The following is a 17,063-nucleotide window of genomic DNA, read 5'->3' as shown; positions in this document are numbered from 1 at the left end:
ATTAGACATGGTTTCATCCTTTCCTGGATGTGCTCTTTTTGTTAAATTTTCCTTCAAAAGATCTGATTTACTTCAAATTAATAAACCTGAGTATTCTGAAAAAGGAGGTGCAGCTTACAGCTGCAGTGTGACAGTTGATCACAGGGTGATTTTATCACTGCCATATCGTGGGTACCCATGGCTCGAGACACTTATTCTATAAGGGTGTGTAGTCATTGGGCTTTCTTGCACCACAGTGTCAAAGGTGTACTGTGAGCAGATTTATTTAAGGAAAATACTACCACAATCAGCAGAGTGAACTGCTATGGGCAACAGGATATCATTGACAGGGGTTACCACTGACTAGCATGGCTTTAGCAGCGAACAGGTGGGCCACAATGTAGCAAATGACTCACCAACTCAGTGACAGTCAATAAACAGTAACCATTCATGCCACTGGGAACTGTCACCTCTTTGTGGGATACAAAGATGCAATCTGCACACTGCTCGTCACAGTTACAAAGATTAGCATTGGTTCGGAACAGCACCAGGGGATGCTCGAAGCATGCAGGAAGGTCGTCTGTCTGATGATTTGCGGTACATATTGCCAAGGTGGCAGGGAGCAAAATAAGGAGTGATCAAAAAACTTCCATTTTAAGGCTGCATAGTTCAGATCAGTATGCCACACACACACACACACACACACACACACACATACACACATATCCATCCGCACATATACCCTGCTTGTGTCTGTATATGTGCGGATGGATTTATACATATACCCTGCTTGTGTCTGTATATGTGCGGATGGATTTATGTGTGTGTGTGTGTGTGTGTGTGTGTGTGTGTGTGTGTGTGTGTGTGTGTGTGCGCGAGTGTATACCTGTCCTTTTTCCCCCCTAAGGTAAGTCTTTCCACTTCCAGGATTGGAATGACTCCTTACCCTCTCCCTTAAAACCCACATCCTTTCGTCTTTCCCTCTCCTTCCCTCTTTCCTGATGAAGCAACTGTGGGTTGCAAAAGCTTGAATTTTGTGTGTGTGTTTGTTTGTGTGTCTATCAACATACCAACGCTTTCGTTTGGTAAGTTACATCATCTTTGTTTTTAGATATATTTTTCCCATTTGGAATGTTTCCCTGTATTATATTATATATCAGTGCTTTCCTCTCCCACAACTATCCTGCAGACCTTGTCCACAAACAGATCTCCCAAGCAATACATTCCTCCCCACCCAACAACAATGTTACTACCCCCAGACCACACAGAAGCATCCCCCTTGTCACCCAATATTATCCTGGTCTTGAATACATCAACTAATTACTCTGCCAGGGATATGACTTTCTCAAGTCAAGCCCTGAAATGAGATCATCCCTTGACAATATTCTCCCCACACCACCCAGAGTTGCCTTTTGCCGACCCCCTAACCTCCGTAACATCCTTGTCAAACCCTACAATATTCCCAGACCACCTTCTCTACCCAGCGGTTCCTACCCCTGTAACCGACCCCGATGCAAAACCTGCCCCATGCATCCCCCCACAACCAACTACTCCAGCCCCGCTACTGGTATAACATACACAACTCAAGGCAGGGCCACATGTGAGACAACACGTCATTTATCAGCTGACATGCCTGCACTGCACAGCCTTTTACATTGGTATGACGACAACTAAACTGGCTGAGCGCATGAATGGGCACAGACGAACTGTCCACCTAGGAGATGTCCAATACCCAGTAGCGGAGCATGCCCTCCAGCATAATTCTAGGGACCTAGGAACCTGCTACACCATATGTGCCATTTGGCTTCTCCCACCCAACACCAGTACCTCGGAACTGCGGAGATGGGAACTTGCACTCCAACACATCCTTTCATCCCGCCATCCTCCTGGACTGAACCTATGTTAACCAATCTCACTCTCATTTACTCTTTAGTCTTCTCCTCTTTCCCTTTCCTCTTTAGCCATTCACTCATCTTTTCATCCTACATAGTTGCGTTTATCTTTATACTATGTACCTCTTTACTTCTGTATTCATCCTCCTTGGTTTGAAGCTGGCACAGTAATTACAGTAGAATATCTTTGGCTTCCCTCTGACATCCATGCCTCCATCTTTGCTACCCTCCCTGTTTACCTTTCCCCTGTTGCTTCATAACCTGGGTTGTCAATAACTGAATCCACTTTCCCTTCTTCCCCTTTCTTCCCCTCTCTCCTCCCTGATGAAGGAACGAAGTTCTGAAAGCTAGGATACGTCAATTTTCTGTTCTGTTTTGTGTATCTACCGGCTGTACTGAGCTGAGGTAAGTACTGGCCAGGCCCTCTATCTCTTTGTTAGTATTTGTTTCATATATATAAACACACACACACACACAAACACACACACACAGACAGGGTGATGCGTATTAACATTTAAAAACCTCCAAAGCACTGTAGATGACCCTGAGACAAGTAATTTAATACAAGACACATGGGATCACAAATGTTGGATACGATACAAATGTTGGGAAATGTGTCAGAAGCGAATGACAAATGTCACCAGATGATGTACCTTGCCATGCTTGCAGTGGTTGAGCCTCTCGGCCTCTCACAGAAAAATAATGTATACAAATCTTCTCAGATTTGCCACTGAATAACTTTGTGCAAGCCTCACAATATTTCACCAACACAACTGTTCGTCATCTTCAGGTAGTGGTGGGTCCTGTCATCACTGCTGCAAGATGTGGCTGGTGATATTCGCACAGCAGAATTGAAATTTGTCAGGCTAGAAGCAGGAGTACGAATGTGTGGACAGGCACTCCCAGTTGGATGGAAATGCCATTCATAGTAGCCTTCTGCTTATGTGTTGTGGGCAATGACTGCACTTCTGGACACTCGTGTGGTTAAAAGCTGAATTAACTCTCTGCAAGGTGCTGCATCAGGTCATACATCGGAGGATCTGGTTTCTACTGTTTTAATTTCATGGCAGTCATTGCTGGATTCTGGGCAGTGCTTAGTCAAAATTCCATATTCCTGTTGGTAAGATTGCCCACCGTATGGCTACATGCCTCATTCTTAAAAGCACAATCCTAGAGTGATGATGCTGAGGATAAAATTTCAGTGCTCTTGGGAAACGTGTGGTGCCCTGTATTCAGGCAGTGCTCTGCTACCACTGATTTACTGGGTGGCATTTTTGTCAGCGCTGTTGAACACAGTGTTCTTGCACAATGTGAGGTGTCTGCCCTATATAAGGTTTCCCATAATGGCATCAGATCTTATATATGATCTGTGTTTTCTAAGGTCAAGATTGTCTTTAACTGAACACAAACAATTCCTTAGTTTTGCTGGTAGACGAAAAACACACTTGATTCTGTTTCTCTTAGCGATTCTTTCAATTTTGAAAACATGCCACTGAAATATGGCAAGAAAGCCATTTGCGGTGCTTGTCTAAGTATCTTCATTTACATCCCTACACTGAACTTGCTTTGCTCAGAACACATTGCAAATCTGTTTACAAGAATAAACATTCTGCTGGAACACTGTTCTTAGGTGTTACAGTTCACCAGGCAGACTGTCAGTATCTGAGATCACGTGTGCTCTATGTGCCAGGGAGTGTAAGACACTACCACATTGTGCAGGGTGACGGCAACTTTTGGACCGCAAATATAACTCTGCGTGTATCAGTTTGCAGTAGAGACTAAGCCCCAGTGTTATGTCAGCTTTTCTTCTAACCGTGACATCCAGGAATGGTAAGCTGCTATCTTTTTGTACTTCCACGGTGAACTGAATATTCAGATGGACCGAGTGCAAATGCTGCAGGAACATAGGTAGTGTCTGTATTATGTGGGCCACACCACAAATGTTTCTTCAGCATTCTGCCAGAAGGAGGAATGTTGGATATTTACTAAGGGAAATAGAGGATCTCCCATGGGAACACTGTCCACTTGATCAAAGTAGTTGGTGTTACATAAGAAATAGGATGAGGTATGCACATGTTTAAACAGCACCACAATTTCTTTCTCAAACTTGCTGCTAATAACCTCTAATGAGGGCTGCAGGGGCACTTTTGTAAGTAATGGTATAACATTTGAGCTAACTAAAAGATCTGAAAGTTCTAGTTTAAGCATCTTCAGGTATTCTATGAAATCCTCTGAATTCTAAATATGATGGTCATAGTCATCCACATGATAAATTTCAAAGCTGTCACGTGGAAATTGCCAGTTGCATCTTGCAGTTGTGATGGTGGAAATCACCACCACCTGAAGATGCCAAAACGTTGTGTCACTGAAATATTGAGGGAGGGACTTGCATAATGTTATCTGGTGGGGAACCCAAAGTGTTTTTGCAACAGATCTATCAGGCAAGCCTGAAAAGTCACATATACTCCAAGCAGTAAGTACCTATTGTAAAATGGTCACATTAGTGAGCTTGGCAATTAATTAAGAGTTTATCAATAAATTTGGCTTCATTTTGCAAGAAATTGTGCTGTGTTCCAGTACTCCCTCTTCAACAAAACTAATGTCAGTTTCTGCTCCACCTCTTCAGCCCGAGATCCTATGTGTACTCTTGAGCATTTGTGTAAGATACCTGTTTATTTATAAAAATAAAAGTAACTTCTATCATGACTTTCCCATTCTTGTCCAGTGGGTTTGTTATCCTGCTGTTGCCTACTGCAGACTACAAGATTACTGTTGAAGATTTCTGCAAAGTTTTTCTTTCTTTTTAGTGTACCAACATTTCACTGTGTGGTAATTGCCTGGTACTGTTTAACGGGTGTTTTAACTGTTGTTTCAGAGATGCAATACGAAGCAAATGCAGTGAGGATGACTTGCTTGCCATGATTGGGGCAGCAGTGAGAAGAAAGAAGAAACAACATGGAGGTAAGATACATAACAGCAAATGTAACTCTATACATAGAAAGAAAATTTCTGCTTAACAAGTCATAGCAAACATAAGAGCAAAATAGAACGAAAAGCAACAGTGATAGAACCTGTGTTTTTTGTGTAAACTTGGATTTAATTTTTTATTTAGTATTCATTCTGATTGATGCCCATTGGTCAACAGTATATTTCAGCCCTAGAATTTGGTTCTGCAAGGTCCACCAGATAACCATATATGGCTGTTGTAACTCCTTTATTGGACTTCAGAAGTTTTCCAGCAACAAATCTTTTTTTTTTCTTTCTTTCTTTCTTTTTTTTCTTTTTTTAAAAAAAGCTAAAATGCAGAAAACATTATAAAGGAAACACTCACAGAAAAGCATCAGTGTCCTTGAAACAATGGAAACTCCAGTAGGAATATCAACAATGTTGGAAAAGACAGATTACTACTTACTGATGAAGGCTGTGGCTGAAAGCTTTATGTAAGTGTCTTTTAATTCTTCCCATCTGCAGCCTAAGGTATCTTCTTTATGGTAAGTAACAGTCCGTCTTTTCCTTCATTATTCATTAGTGTTCTTTGTTTTTATTGCTGTTTAGCAAGCATCATGTGGTATATAAGGGATGTGAATAGCGTCAGATGTTGAATCATCACTCTGGAGGATATGAAGGTGCTGCATATTGGTGTGAGACAGCATTATCTGATGAGAGTTTGAAAGAAACCCCATTGTGGATGTCTATTTGGTCGCCTGGTTAAACCTTGCAACATCTGTATTTTTGGAGTATTTGGATCTGACAGTGGCCTGATGTTGGAAAGTAAGGGCATACTCATCATCAATCTTCCAGTTGACTACATCAGACCACTACAAGGGAGCATCACTGTGTAGTGTACTGAGTACATTGTAACCTGTTCACGTCTGTGACTGCCATCTGAGAACAAGTACAGTAAACTCTCGTGCAGCTACACTTTTGGCTAGCTAGATTGACACTTGACAAGTTTCAATTTGCGTGCACCTGGAGCCAAGCATTTGCTGGTGTTTTTTGGCAATCCACTGCTAATCAGTGCACTGGTGCGTGTCAAAAGTCCAAGTATCGTCAATTCGTGCATGTGTTGGTTGAAGCTCTAGTGTGTTTCTTATTCATATTGCATGGTTTCATGCCACTGCCATCTATTGGAACTCCTTGGAAGTACAGTACATACAGTATTGTTCTATGCAGCACAACGTAGCCCTGTCGAAACCGACAATTAGAGTGCGCCGCCTAACACTTTCCACTTGTTGTCGGTACATCAAAACTGAGTGTTTAACAGTGAATGTACAACACCCTGTTGTGTTGCCACGTGGGCTTGGGTAGAACAGAGGAAATGGCATAGATGTATCGAATGCTTTCATTTGATGGCTGCCACAGCCTGGTTTCAAAAATCAAAAGTTTGTCTAGTGCATCTCGAGTGTTGTCAAGTTGTGCATCTGTGTGTTTCTGATTTGAGGTTTTGTGCTCCCACTATGTGCCTTAAAGTGTCCAGAGATAAAAGGGGCCAAAAACCATAAAGGACTCAGTCGAGTGTCTGTAAAAAGAACACTGAATGTGACTACGGGCACGAAACATAAAATGAATGTGATCTTGTTGGAAAAAGAGCTTCACACTTTGCAGAGAATTGATGCTGGTGAGCCACCCACAAAAGTTGCTGCAGAGTAGGAGTACAATTACTGATCGGAAGACAAATCGATCAGGAATTGAAAAATTTTGTTCCATCCAAGCATTGGGCAGTGCAGTGAAATCTTGAAAAACAATGAGAAAAGGTGCACATCCTCAGTTAGAAGAGGCATTATTTTTGTGGCACGAATAAATAAGAGCCAAAGGTGTGTCAGTTTCAGGTCCTCTAATTTGTCAAAATGAGCTAATGAGCTGATAGAAGGAAAGAAGCAAGAATTCCTCGGAAGTAATGGCCGGCAGGATCGTTTCAAGAAGCAGCATGGCATCCATGAAATTGCCATCAGTGCCAAATCATTATCTGGGGATGAAGCTGCTATGCTGATTTTAAGAAGAAACTGCACACAATCATTGACAAAGGAGGTTATACTGGCAATCAACTTTACAAATGTGATGAAACTGGGTTGAATTACAAAATGCTGCCAACGAAAACCCTTGCCTCTAAAGAAGAAGAAATGGCTTCCGGATACAAAAAAATCAAAGAAAGATTTACTGTCCTTGCTTGCAGTAATGCCACTGACAATCATAAACTGTGTCTTACTTTAATTGGCAAATCCAAAACACCAAGAGCATTTAGACACCAACCAACCAGCTTTGCCACTGAGGTACACGAATCAGTCTTATGGCATGTATGAACAGTGCCATCTTCAGAGAGTGGTTCCAGGCAGAGTTTGTTCCAGGTGTAGTAAATTACATGGAAGGAAAAGGACTTCCTTGAAAAGCGCTACTTCTTGTGGACAATGCTCCTTCTCACCCAGGTGATCTGCAAGATGGGGATATCAAAGTTGTATTTCTCCCACAAAATGTCACATCTCTATGTCAACCGATGGACCAAGGTATTCTTGAGGCGATGGAAAAACATTACAGACACAAGATGCTGGAATACTTAATAGATGTGATTGATGCTGCAGATGATTTTGTGGAAGTTCTTAAAAAAATCGATGTTTTAAGTGTCATTCATTGATTGCTGAAGCTTGGAATCTAATTCCTCCAGTTCCTCTTGTTAGGTCTTGGAAAAAACTCTTAGATCGTAAGGCAACCTAAGTGGTGAGAAGGAGGAGGCAACACCAAAACTCAAGCTGACATAATTTTGGTGAATTTACGGGAGAAGCTGGTTGTAAAGACACACACTTCGAAGACATTGAAGAGTGGATAGAAAATGGCATTTTTTCATGTGACTGAGGATGAAATCGTCCAAATTGTGACCGATCATAAAGCGTTAGAAGACTATGTTTCTGATGATGAATCAGAGAAAAATATTCCTCACACATTCTGTTATGAAGTGATCCAAACTGCCCTGGAGTACATCAGCCAACAGGAGGAGACGATTTATCCTGAAATAGTTTGATTTCAACGTTGGAGATGTATTGTTGCAGCAATAGTTTCTCAAGCAAAAAAACAAAAGAAAAAAAGACATTCATGACTTCGTTACCAAAAAATAAACTCTAATGAAGCATCCTAGAACTTCTATGTCCATAACTTAAAAAGTTTTTTTTTTTTTTTTTTTACTTTTCTTGAAAGTTCCTCTGGACAGACTTTTCGTTCCTTTGAGTAATCTCTAGATTTGTTTCATAATTTTGTTCAGTAGTTTATTTTTTATTCAAAAGAGTAGGTAATAAAATTAAAACTCCTGTTTTTTCCTGCTGCCAAATAAGGGAGATTTTTTTCTGTAAGAATGCAAAATAAACGAGCTTTGTTATACAGCATTTAAAAACTTTGAGTTTTCAATCATAGTTTGGTGCCTTTTTAACATGTCAACACAATTTTTTCAGTAAAAAAGTGCAGGGTTATTTGCAACCATATCAGTAATGTTTTACATACCCTACGCACGTTTTACGATCGTATTTTGCAATATTGACGCAATTTGGAGTGTTCGCATGTGAAAACAGGGAGACTTTGATTTATCTGGAATTTTCGTTATTGGAACCAGCCACCGTCCTGATCATTTCGGATAAACAGGAGTTCACTGTAATAGACTCCTTGCAACATGCTGTGTCATACAGCTAGGAGCAGCCAGACTATGGAATTGCCGTCCTGTGCATAGGCTGCCATTAACACCCAAGCAAATGACTGCATGTGAAGTGGTGCCATGATCAAGAAGTACGGACTGCTAATGAATGGCGTCACATTATGTTCACTGATGAGTCCCAGTCCTGCACTGCTCCAAATGACTATCGTGGAGAAGTTTGACAGTGACCCGGGGAGATGGGGAGAGGTCCCATTCTTCCACTTTTTTGGGGGGGGGGTCACAAAGGAGTCCCATGGTGTGGGGAGCCATTGGGTATGACTTCAGGTCATGGCTTGTAATGGCCGAGGGAACTCTAATGGTACAACAGTGTGTAATAGTATTGTGGTGCTATTTTTCAACAGGCCACTGCTTGTCCACATGTAGTATGTGTCTCTTTAAATGGTCTGTGTGATGTTGATATACTCCTGTGGCCAGCAAAATCCCCATATCTGTCCCCGATAGAACATTATGGGACTAACATGGACGTCAACTCCATCCCACTGCCTGTATCCATGATTGCAATGTCCAGTTACAACAGTTGTGGATAACCTTTCTCAGGAGGGTATGCAGCAGCTTTACGACATCCTCACGCACTGTCCAGGCCAGACAGGGTGCATTGCTGTATTGATAAGTGGGCTCAAACTGATAAGTTCTGTGTAGATTTGACTCTGTTTTGTTATCACTGAAATAACATCACATACCCTCTAAATTAGCTACGTTTCAATTTGTTTTCTCCCCATCTTCTGAGTGTCTCACTTTTTTTCAAGCAGTGTAATTTAAGACAGACATAAGAATATGAAAATGGGATGGCATATCACATTGCTATTCAACTATGCCCCTAAGAAAATTTGTAAGATAATGGAGAAGAGCAGGTGCACTATTACACTGACTAGAACGTAAACTTAAAGATAGAATTATATTGTGTAACCTATACCGATGACATAATACTAATTGACAAAAACATCACTGATGTGCTAAAGCAATTTGAAATATTAAGGGAGCAAGCTAGGAAAATTGGACTACTAATTTCACCTGGAGAAAAAATTATTGACTGATACCAAAATGGCACTGGGTGAACTTATATAGGCAATGACATAGTATTCGGTCTTAAATAGTTTAAATAATTTGGTGAAAAAGACCACTGAACATCATAATGAAAAGAAGGCCATAGAATCCAGACTTCAGAAAGTACAAACTGTCTCTCAGTTAACTAAAAGTATTTTTCCTGGAACTCTAAAATCTAACATTGTACAACAGTGATCAAATTAGTATTTCTTTATGCATGGGAGAGACTCTTTGTCCAACACAAGACATGAAAACAGCAAACTGAATTAGAAGAATGTAAAATTGTAGTAAAAACATTAGGTCCAAGAATAAAGGATGGGATACATCACACTGAACCCAGTGTGAAATCTCCAGGTAAATTCCTAAAAGCTCTTGTTACAATGTGTCTCCAAGGAATCCAACTTGTGGGACATACAGAAAGAATGTATCCAAACAGGCAGCTCATTGGATTCCCACATACTTGAAAAATAAGATCCTACTGATGAAAACAAACAGGAAGAGACCTTAAGAAATTGGAATCACCACATTTACAGTATTCTGATGTAGTGATGAGTCACACAAAGTGCAGTTTCGCAGTAGCTTGATCGATGCTTGTACTTGTGTATGTAGTATATGCAAGTGTGTACAGCGTCTCTTCTGGTGTACTCATGATATGCTAATTTAGTGGCCGCGCAGTAAACCGGATCCCTACTCAGTTCCAGTGTGCTGTGCTAATTATTCTTCTTCACTTGACATTTATGCTTGGAGCTGCAAGAGAGGTCATTTTCCAGATAATGCCACAAAAACAACAAATTCTCAGATATCAGTTTAACTTACACTCTTCAACATCATAGACAACATTTCACATTAATATGTTGCAGAACACTAGATTAGTGTTAAAATTGCCAGAGTAAACATTGTTCTCCATGTGACAGATTGTCACCCGATGTCCAAAATCGATAAATTTTATATCTCTGCACAGAGAAGCAGCTGGTTGCTCATTGTCATCTGTGGTGCTAATCAATGGGTCGAGCTCGTTGCTGGCACAGCGCCACCACAGAGTAAGTGGCCCCTCATCCCAGCAGGTGGCGATGTTTTAACACCCGTATAGCTCCCCAGACTTACCACGTCTGTGGGTAACTCCGTCTCTGCACAGAACTTCCCACATTTCCCACACAGTGGGCCCTCGTGTCTTTTACACACAATAAATCTTCAAACTTATTTCATTGGCTAAGTTAAATTTCGAGTGTGACATGCTATTTCGTAAAAAATAGCAAACGGTAGACATGGATGTTATTGTGACTCTTTCCTAAGGCAACATTTGTGTATTACACTTGTAGAAGTGCACTGCAACATAAAACAGTAGACCGTAAGTTCAAACAATGGAAACTCCAGGTTGGAATATCAGCAGTGTAGGAAAAGATAGAGTGCTAATTACCATAAAGATGGCACGTTAAAATGCAGACAGGCACAGTTAAGACACTTACACATAAGCTTTTGGTCACAACCTTCATCAGAAAAAGAAATAGAAATACACACCATTCATTCACACAAGCAAGCACACCTCACACACACATGACCGCCAACTCCGACAGCTCAGACCAGAATGCTAGTCTGTAAGTTTGCTACACAATAAAATAATTATTCTGAGCTACAAGAAAAATGGATTCAAAGAACTAAACTGCTTGAAGAAAAAAAAGGGAAGCTCCCTGAAGCAACGTAGTTTCTCGAGTGTGCATACCAGTGGTAAATTATGAGAGTCGCAACTCTCTGAAATGGATACAAAGGCCACCGGATTGCATTAGCTTTGTTTGTGTCTCGGATTGTTACCAAGAATGGTAGGAGCTATAAGAGATGTGAAGAGTGTAAGATGTTGAGTGATCCCTGTGAAGGATACAGATGCCCTGTACTTCTGTGAGACAGCATTATCAGCACGTAACAAAATTCGAAGGGGCCTAGTTGTGTGTCTCCATTTGCCAGGCTGATTGAATTATGCAATATGCAGATTTGTGAGACATTCAGATGTGGTAGTGGCCCCATGTTGGACTGCTTGGGAACGTAAGGGCGGTGTGCTTGTCAGGAAGCTTCCAGTTTACCGTGTCTGACGAGCCCATGGGAGAATTGCTGTAATGTACACCGAGCACATAGTAACACTTTCACACCTGCACCTGTCATGTGATCAGCAGTGAGTCACATTCTGCAAGACCCGCGATGACAGTTGTCAGTGAGTATGACAACGACATAGGGAGAGGGCGTATGGGGCAGCATCGGATATGACTTCAGGTCACTCTGACAGCACAGCAGTATGTCATGGACATCCTACATCCTCATTTGCTACCTCCATGTCCAACGGAGTTACAAGAGACAGAGCAGTGAAAACATATCCAGTTGTTGACTCACAAAACGGTTTTGAGCTGTGACGCATGTAGTCTTAAGCGAATCATTCATACAAAAAGAAAAGAAGAAGAAGCTAAAGTCAGAATGTGAAAAAATTGGAGAATGGAATAGATATTTGAAGACTTCACACTTGAAACTCCCAGTTTTCCTATTGTGAAAGTGCCTTTGTGACCATATGCATTTCACTGACGATAAACTTTTTTTTTCCCCCTGGGTCTTGGCTCCATATTTTTTCATCCAGTTGAGTCAGAATACTTGCATAGTATTTGTGAGGTATTGTTTCAGTCTTGCAAGCTTATCTAAAATACAAATCCCTTTTGCATCCTAGAAAACAATGACCACTCTTTCTCTCCGATGAAGTCACCTTGGCTATTTTTGTGCAACTGCTGTTTCATTTCGGTCATCTCTCATCCAAGGGAACAGATTGGTGCATAGAATCAGTTGTGTGTCAGATTGTCCCAAATTGTTTTTCACATTAGGTTGTAGTCAGGCTTCAACAGACATGCCACTCACTTTCTGGTACGGCCACGGCATCAACTGTTTTGCACATCTTTTTAATTACTGATCTTGCAATATCACACTGTGTTCTTTCTCAGCATTTTCATATTTGATTGTAATTCTAGGAAGTTGTTCATGAGTCATCTTACAGAGACATATGCTACATATGAATTCAGCCACCCATTCCTTAACTGTTGACTATGAAGGAACTCCCCCCATGAACCATGGACCTTGCCATTGGTGGGGAGGCTTGTGTGCCTCAGCGATACAGATGGCCATACCGTAGGTCCAACCACAACGGAGGGGTATCTGTTGAGAGGCCAGACAAACATGTGGTTCCTGAAGAGGGGCAGCAGCCTTTTCAGTAGTTGCAGGGGCAACAGTCTGGATGATTGACTGATCTGGCCTTGTAACATTAACCAAAACGGCCTTGCTGTGCTGGTACTGCGAACGGCTGAAAGCAAGGGGAAACTACAGCCGTAATTTTTCCCGAGTACATGCAGCTCTACAACTTGACTAGAAGAAGAGATCGGTTGGTAGGACATGTTTTGAGGCATCAAGGGATCACAAATTTAGCATTGGAGGGCAGCGTGGAGGGTAAAAATCGTAGAGGGAGACCAAGAGATGAATACACTAAGCAGATTCAGAAGGATGTAGGTTGCAGTAGGTACTGGGAGATGAAGAAGCTTACACAGGATAGAGTAGCATGGAGAGCTGCATCAAACCAGTCTCAGGACTGAAGACCACAACAACAACAACATGAAGGAACTGACTCCTAATAAGTAAGATGATGCCTGTAGAAAAGTACAACAAAACAGTAATCTCAAAAAAGGACAGGATAGACAGTACATTCTGTAGGACATATTAAAAGTGATTGGTAAAAGAGACTTGGTGTGTTAAATGCAGCTTTTGATTACATGATAATTGAATTGGATAGATAAACAATCGACTCGCTAAGTGGCGGCAGAACACACACATAAAAGAAGATTATAATTAGGCAAGCTTTCAGAGCCAGTAGCTCATTCTTCAGGCAGAAGGGTTGAAGTGGAAGGAAGAGGGGTGAAGGATAGGTCTAGGAAAAAGGGTAGATTTTGAGAAAGTTACCCAGAACTGCTGATCAGGGAGAACTTTCCAGATGGGATGAGAAGGAAAGACTGATTCCACATCTACATACATACTCCACTAGCCACCATATGGTGCATGGCAGAAGGTACACTGTCTCACTACAATAGTCTGAATAAAATTACTTGATAGTTGACATCAATCACTTGCTGCAACAATGTTGCCACATTGGCTACCAGCAACCGTTTGGTTACAGGTGAGAACAAACAAGCGGCTCACTTCACAAATTATGTTAAACGTTTAACACAGAGCAATTTTTCTAGTGGCTGGTGCAAGGTATGTCAGAAATGTTGGATACTCTGTCGACTATTGATTTAATGTGATCAGTGACTGAACTGGGGCAGACGACCCGTTTTGTATCCCTGACGGTAAACTTGTGTCCTAACCCAGCCGAGAAAATTGTGGTCAACAGTCTGCAGCAGTACTAATATCATGATCGCTTTGTTCATGGCGATTAAAGCTAACGCTTAAGGGTAAACTCAAGACAACAAAAACTCAATTTCAGGGCTGAAAGCAAATTGAAATTTCTCCATGTGATTTGTTACCTGTAACTATCCTTATTCTAGCTGCACATGCTGCCATGTTAGAAAACAGTGAACAGTCCATGTGGGCACTTGTTCGTGGATTATAGATGACTGAGGCAGATTCCAAATGAAGAAATAATGACAGGAAGAAAAATAAGACCAAATAGAACAGTCAAAACAATGATGAAAAATGATGCAGCAAAGTATTAAAAATAAAAAAATACATTTAAACCAATTAATTGAATGAAAATAATAATCACACTCTTTTGGTTGGATTTAGAAATAAAAATTTTGCTACATTGATGAGATTCAAACCTACGACATGTTACACATTAGATTAATCTGCCAACCATTGTGCTATGCCACAGCACTGCATGAAGTATTTATATATGTGAATGTAGTGACCCAGTTGCAACTATGAATTGCAACCTTAAAAATTTCAGTTTCACACAGTGTAGTGAAAAGCTTATCTAATGTAAGATGATCTCTGTGAATATGATAACTATATGTATGATACTGAATTACACCTTGTGCTGAGTTATTCGGTAGTGTTTGGTTAGTGCTATGAATGAAATGAGTGTCTTTCATTAGCATTGTTAATGTGTGTTGTTTTTGGTGTAGCTATCGCGTGTCATGAAATACATAATAAAAGTGTCGGGCTCGTAATTCGGGATACAAATACATCAAGAAAGAATGCTGAACCAGGAATTGGAAGTGACTGGCCAATTCTGGTGGAGTTTGGCAACAGCAGACAGTTCAAGTGTGACGCTGACTACTCTTATTGGCATTTGAAGTGCCAACTATCAAGTAATTTTATTTCAACTGTAGTCAGTTCCTTTCCCATTCCATCTGCCAATCGAGTGAGGAAAAAGTGAATGTCTATATGCCTCTCTATGAGTCCTAATTTGTCGTCTCTTATCTTCGTGGTCCTTACACATAATGTATGTTGGTGCAAACAGAATTGTTCTGCAGTCAGCACAGTGTTCCTCAAAATCCCTCCAGGGATTCCCATTTTAGTTCCAGAAACATCTCCATAATACTTGTATGTTGTTGTTTCAACCTACTGTTAACAAATCTAGTATCCTGCCTCTGAATTACCTCAATGTCTGCTTTAATTCGACCCCTTGTGGATCCCAGACACTAGCATCCTATATGTGATGTCCATCACAGCTGAGCCACACTGTATTAAAATCCACCCAACAAATGAAAGATGATTATTCGCCCTCCCTACCATGACCCTCACAAGTTTGTTCCATTTCATATCACATTGCAACGTTATGTCCAGATATTGAAACAATGTGACTTCTTTCATGACACTACTAATGCTGGATTCTGGCATTATGGATTAGTTTTTCCAACTCATCTGCAGTAACTTATATTTTTCTACATTTAGGGTTGGCTGTCATTTATCACACCAACTGGGAACTTTGCCCAAGTCATCTTTTATCCTCCTAAATCACTCAACGATGACACCTTCCATACACCACAACATCATCAGCAAACAACCACAGATTACTGTCCACTTTGTCCATCAGATCAGTTATGCACATAGAAAATATGAGTAATAGCGCTCCTATCACACATCCCTGGAATGATCCTAATGATACCCTAGTCACTGATGGACACTCACCGTCAGGATAATGTAGTGGGTTCTATTACTTCAGAAGTCCTTGAGCCACTCACATGTCTGGGAACCTATTCCATGTGCTTGTACCTTTGTTAAAAGTCTGCAGTGAGGCACTATGTCAAATGCTTCTCGGAAATCAAGAAATATGGAATCTGGGTTTGTGAATTTTGTGATGACAAAGTTAGAGGAGTAAGGCATCTGCATTAAATTTTGCGTGAAGCTCAAGAAAACCTTTACACAGACACACCAAATGATGCAGGGAGCCTATAGCGATGAGTGCTTAAGCCATACTTAGTGTTATGTATTATTCACACGTTTTAAAATGGCTTTACAAAAGTCAAAAATGTTCCTTGTTCAGGACTCTCTTAGATGTCCCCTGATGACACTTGTGACAGGAACGTCAAAGAAATTGTGTGTGGCAGTCGAAGATTCACTGTCTGAGAGATTGTAGAAGAATGTAACATTTCAATTGGATCATGTTATGAAATGACACAGCATCTTGGAATGCATTGTGTTGCCGCCAAGTTCATTCCACGGCTCATGAGTCAAGACCAAAAAAACTTTTTGGATCTCACAAATGAGAATGAGATGTTCCTTGCGAGAATAGTATCACCCCTGCAGACTTCTTTTTATTTCCAAAGTTGAAAAGGATGAAGTTTTGCAATGGTAGATGAGATAAAAGAAAATTCGCAGACGGCACTTTATGCGACCCAGCAAGAGGTGTGTCAAGACTGCTCCTGGAAGTGGAAATGATATTGGGAGCAGTGTATCAATTGTGGAGGAGAGTATTTCGAAGGAGACAGTCCATAGTAATTAAAAGATAAGCATAGAAAATTTTTTGGACAAAGTTCTGGAATTTTTTGAACAGACGTTGTATGACAAAAGGGCATGCTGAGTTGCCCATGAGCGATGCTTTGTACTGATTTGTGGACATAAACTTATTGGTCTCTATGAAACTGATTAGATTCAAACCCAGAATATGTTCAAGAATTCTGCAGCAAACTGATGTTACGGGTATTGGTCTGTAATTTCGCGGGTCTGTTCTTTCGCCCTTCGTATATACAGGAGACGCCTCTGTATTTTTTTCCCCAGTTGCTTAGGTCTTTCTTCTGGGTGAGAGATTCACAATAAATACAAGCTAAGTAAGGGTCCAGTGCCATATAGCACTCTTTGTAAAACCAAATTGAGATTCCATCTGCAACTGGCGACTTATTTGTTTTTAATTATTTCAGGCGTCAGGGATGCTTATGAGGGTGGTTTGAAAAGTTCTTGAAACAGAATAGAAAAAAAGTACTTATGTCACTGAA

General features: G+C 40.8%; 1 protein-coding gene across 1 annotated transcript in view; it reads left to right on the top strand.

The window, feature by feature from the left end:
- LOC126471510 (uncharacterized) overlaps positions 1 to 17,063 on the top strand; it is a 189,170-nt gene that overhangs the window by 133,349 nt on the left and 38,758 nt on the right. The window contains exon 6 of the mRNA XM_050099731.1: positions 4,747 to 4,832. Within this exon, the coding sequence (XP_049955688.1) occupies positions 4,747 to 4,773 (27 nt within the window). The 3' untranslated portion in view covers positions 4,774 to 4,832. The remainder of the gene's footprint in view (positions 1 to 4,746; positions 4,833 to 17,063) is intronic.

Source organism: Schistocerca serialis, chromosome 3 (genome assembly GCF_023864345.2).
Source record: "Schistocerca serialis cubense isolate TAMUIC-IGC-003099 chromosome 3, iqSchSeri2.2, whole genome shotgun sequence".
In the NCBI taxonomy this organism is placed as follows: Eukaryota; Metazoa; Arthropoda; class Insecta; order Orthoptera; family Acrididae; genus Schistocerca; species Schistocerca serialis.
The sequence above is the reverse complement of the archived record's forward strand: the minus strand, read 5'-3'. Positions and strand labels throughout refer to the sequence as shown.